General features: G+C 27.0%; 1 protein-coding gene across 4 annotated transcripts in view; it reads right to left on the bottom strand.

Moving 5' to 3' along the window:
- Window positions 1-4882, bottom strand: part of LOC108688308 (flotillin-2) — a 110877-nt gene that overhangs the window by 105423 nt on the left and 572 nt on the right. For 2 of the 4 annotated variants that reach the window (XM_018194501.1, XM_018194502.1), the window contains exon 2: window positions 4733-4798. In XM_018194501.1, coding sequence (XP_018049990.1) covers window positions 4733-4781 — 49 coding nt within the window. In that variant the 5' untranslated portion in view covers window positions 4782-4798. Of the gene's footprint in view, window positions 1-4732; window positions 4855-4882 lie in introns of those variants that run through there. The other 2 variants (XM_018194500.1, XM_018194503.1) reach the window with 2 other exon arrangements.

Genomic DNA, 4882 nt, shown 5'->3' with positions numbered 1-4882 from the left:
TGGGACCAGCTCGGCGTAATGTATTATGAACTGTTAAAACCGACTGAAACAATCACAGGCGATCGGTATCGAACACAATTGATGCGTTTGAGCCGAGCATTGAAAGACAAACGGCCGCAATACAACGAGAGACACGATAAAATGATTTTGCAGCATGACAATGCTCGACCCCATGTTGCGAAAGTGGTCAAGACATACTTGGAAACGTTGAAATGGGAAGTCCTACCCCACCCGCCGTATTCTCCAGACGTTACTCCCTCTGACTATCACTTGTTTCGATCAATGGCACACGGCCTGGCTGACCAGCACTTCCGGTCTTATGAAGAAGTAAAAAATTGGATCGATTCGTGGATAGCCTCAAAAGATGACCAGTTTTTTCGACGCGAGATTCATACGCTACCCGAAAGATGGGAGAAAGTAGTGGTCAGCGATGGACAATACTTTGAATCATAAATGTATAACCAGTTTTTTACAATAAAGCCTCGAATTTCGGAAAAAAACAGCGGAAGCAAAGTTGTACATCTAATAAGATTCATTTTTTTACGAAAGGCTCAGGGAATTATATGGATATCAATCACATTAAATATATTGTATAAATTATTGTAGCGATGTATTAAATATATTGTAGCGTTATAAGATAAAGAATGCGCACTAAATCTGAATCAGTGAATAATCATTAATTACTCAGTGGCACTGATAATCAGCGAAGTTCAACTAAAAAAGGAAGAATGTTTGAGCATTATATAACTAAAATGCTGATATTTGCATATTAATTTCAATCTTCTAATATCATTCATTGAATTTAAGCACTAAAACAAGGTTACTTAGATCACATAATAAAGATTAGCTAAGTTAAGGATTAAATTCAATAAATATAATATTGGAAGATTGAAATTAATGTGCAAATATCAATATTTTAGTTATATAATGCTTAAACATTCCTTTTTTAAACTCAGTTGAACTTCACTAATTATCCAGTGTAAAATATGCCACTGAGTAATTAGTGACTATCCATTGATTCAGATTTAGAGAGCAATGTTGCTCAATTTACAACAAACTTAGAGAAAAGAAAATTAAATAAAATATTTAAATAAATATTTAAATAATATTTAAATAAAATAACAAAAAAACAATAATTGTGTTAGACTTTACATCGATCTCCTGGTGTTTAAATTACGTGATGATTGTGATGAACTGCAGAATGTGTAGGAATTATATAGATATGGATAATACTGTCCAATTTTTAAGATTATCGTTAAAAACGAATGAGTAATATCTTTTTTCAATCATATTCTAATTCTTCATAAATAACTGAATTTTTTTTATGTCAATCATTATGTGACTATATAACGTCAGTAATCATCAAATAAAATTATTGTCGAAACGTTGTATTATCAATATTAATTCGATACTGATAAATGTAATATAATTATATAATTTATTCTCAAGAATATTTTCCGAAGGTGATCAATCGTATCGATCATTCTCGTTTACTACGAGAAAAATGTTTGATGTTTTTAATATTACATATTATATTACCATAATTACGATTATTATTGTTATAATATTAATAATAACCATAGTTTTAGTAACAAATGTATATAGTTGACAAATGATTATAATTTACAGTTTATTATTTAAAAAATGGTTGAAATTATCATCGAAGTAATTCAAATTATTATGATTTTATTGTCATTTTAGTTGCTGATTATTGATCTATTTTTTGTTCCTACACTAGACTGCACTAGAACTCTCTTGCTTTCGCTAAATATTGAACATATACTTATCTCACTTTAAGTTTCAAAAAGTGTACATCAGTTCAGCAACAGAAAATAGACTTATACATACTTATATATACATTTATTGTTAGAACTATACATAATTTGTTATTATTACTAACATGTTATAGCAGTAATAATCATAATTATAGTAAAAATAATTATAGTTATAAATATCAAAAAAACTTTCTCTCAGTAGTAACACAACTTTATCATTGCGGATATCATATCATTTTGCTTTATATATATGCATGTAGCACAAAGGACTTGCAAATGAATTAATAATTGCAGAAAAGCGAGAAAAAAAAATATTCTTCAATACAGTGTATCATCTAATAGAGCATTTACATCGTTACGTAAAAAAGATGACTCATAATTTTTTTCCACTCATTTGCTCATTGATGCAATATGGATTAATCTAGGAAAATAACAAAATTATTTAGAAAAATCATCCGCATTGCTCTTTTTGCATTTGGAATATTTGATTTTTAAATTTTCTTATAAATTGCGTTCTTGTAATAAATACGATAATAAATACGATAGTAAATTATAATATCCGACAAAATAACATTTGTAAACGTAATCTATTTATTGAAAATTATGCGGAACAAAAATATTTTAATAAAATATATCTTATCACTAACTTTTTGTGCATATAAAAAATGAAAAAAAAAGACACTTAAGATTAACAATTTTTTTTAGAATAAAGTTAAGAGATTATATCCCACGTTATTTAAAATAAAATAGTATTTTATTAAATTTCATTTTAGAGAATTATATAATTTGTACGTTAATATCTACAAATAGTATCTATTTTTATTGATTAATCTCAATTGATTTTATTGTGCCATGGTTTATTACTTTTATTAAGATTTATTAAGATTTATAACAAACAGCATGTATTGTTACATCATTGCTTTAGCTAATAATTAATCTATTTTCGGTCTATTAACCATTAACTAGTTTATAAGCTTGCAACAAATATAGTAACTTATTAACATTATTAATTTTGATCAAACGATAGTTCTGTATGTTAGTTCGTATCTATGACTACGTTTACACGACTCGATTTACGTTAAAAGGTGCGTTCAGGAAAAACGTTATTAGCACTATTAGTGTCATTCTATTTTTGTTTTACGTCTAATAAATAACGAAAAATGATAGAAATAGCGTTTTCTTATACGCACTAAAAATTATACTATAAATTATTATAATAACATGTTATGAAATTAGCCAATCAGATGTTTCTTTAAGAATAAAATGATATAATTGGCCAGTTTCATAATATCAATATTACAACTTCAACGTAAATCGAGCCATATAAATGTAATTTAATACTTAATATGTTACATTGTTATAATTTGTTTTATCTACTTCAGTCTATAGAGTATTATCATAGAATAATATTGTAGATTTTGTTGAATTTGTCTAATAGAAGTCTTACTAATAAATAAATATAAAATAAAAAAGCTACAAACCAAGATGATTTGTGTCAATAACTTTTACATAAACAACGGATCAATATTGATGATGACATAAAGTATAAACAATATTTAACAAACATTTCGACCCTAATCATTCTCAATGTTAGATAAATTTAAATTAATAACGATTACGAAAAACACATATATATATTCGCATGTTAAAATTAATTCCCTGAAGTGAAAAAATACAAATTCTTAAAATCGCAGTCTGATAATAGATTATTTATCATTAAATTCATTTATCATTATTTATCATTAAATTCATAAATCATGTGTGTCGTTAATAAACTACTCCCAACAGAGTTGCTAGTAGGTACGGAGAATATATATATATAATTAGAATATAATGCATCATGCCTTATAATAACTGCTTTAGTTTTTTAGTGCATCAATGTGAAAAATATATGGAATATAATGATATATATTCTAATACGAATACTAAGCAAAAAATTTTACAGCTAAGAAACTCAGAGAGGTAATACTATGTGTAGTACAGTCGTTAGAACGCTAAGAATTTTTACCATTAAACGATTATGTAGTTGAATTAAGTACATATACCTATAATGCATTAAATGCAAAGATAAACCAAATGCATTATTATTTAGGATGCCTTCCAACAGGAGACACACACATGCCATGGTGAGTGGATTATTACATCCTTGTTATTCGCCAAAATAAACAAGGATAAGATGATCACTGCATTGTACTGAGTCGCTTGTTGGAAGGTACCTTTACATAATGTCATTATTATTAATATAGTGTTATGTTCACTGTGTTTTTGATGTTAGTATAATATAAACTGTTAAATGCACTCGCTTGTCGCTAATAGCAGATTAGGAGTATACAACTTTGATTTATAAGACATCTTAAAGCTATAAATACTTATAAAGCAATATAAAATTCAACAAAAAAGTTTAATAATATGTAAATATAACACCTGATAGTCAATTAGCATGCACTCATGAAAAGATAACAAATAAACTCTTGATATTTCTCTAATAATCCAGCTTCAACTCTAGATTTTTCTTATTCTTGTTTAATGAGATAACTAATAAATTTCTAAAAAAAAACATTAAGATAAGAAATCTTCTCTATTATAAAAAACAATTATTGATTTAAATTATTGATTTAAATAAGTATTGTATTTGGAAAATAGTAATATAAACTTTTTCTTTTGTTATCTCTTTTGTATCCTACTGTTATCTTGTAAAAAAATGTAATAAATCACTTTATATCATGTTTGATCTACTGATATAATCAATCAGTTTTGCGATCAAAAATTTGTGACTTAACATTAAGTACAAACGAAAATCTCTGTATAGATTCAAGCTATATACAGACAAATTATTAATAAATTGTTATTGTCCAGCAATAACTCAATAATATTGTCAATACATCAAGAAAAACAGTGACTCAAAAATCATATCGCACTGCTCTAAATGACACTCAGAAAGTTAATAAAGCATTTACCTGATACTACGAGAGCTTCGTTCGGGCCGCAGGTGTGAACGTTTCCCATCGTTGAAACTATCCTTCCTTTTCTTCCAATGAAAATTGCTCCAATGAGGATAATGATGATGATATGATGATGATTATGATGATAATGATGACGACGACGAC

This window comes from Atta colombica, unplaced genomic scaffold, assembly GCF_001594045.1.
Source record: "Atta colombica isolate Treedump-2 unplaced genomic scaffold, Acol1.0 scaffold228, whole genome shotgun sequence".
NCBI lineage: Eukaryota > Metazoa > Arthropoda > Insecta > Hymenoptera > Formicidae > Atta > Atta colombica.
This window is presented reverse-complemented; position numbering and strand designations above follow the sequence as displayed.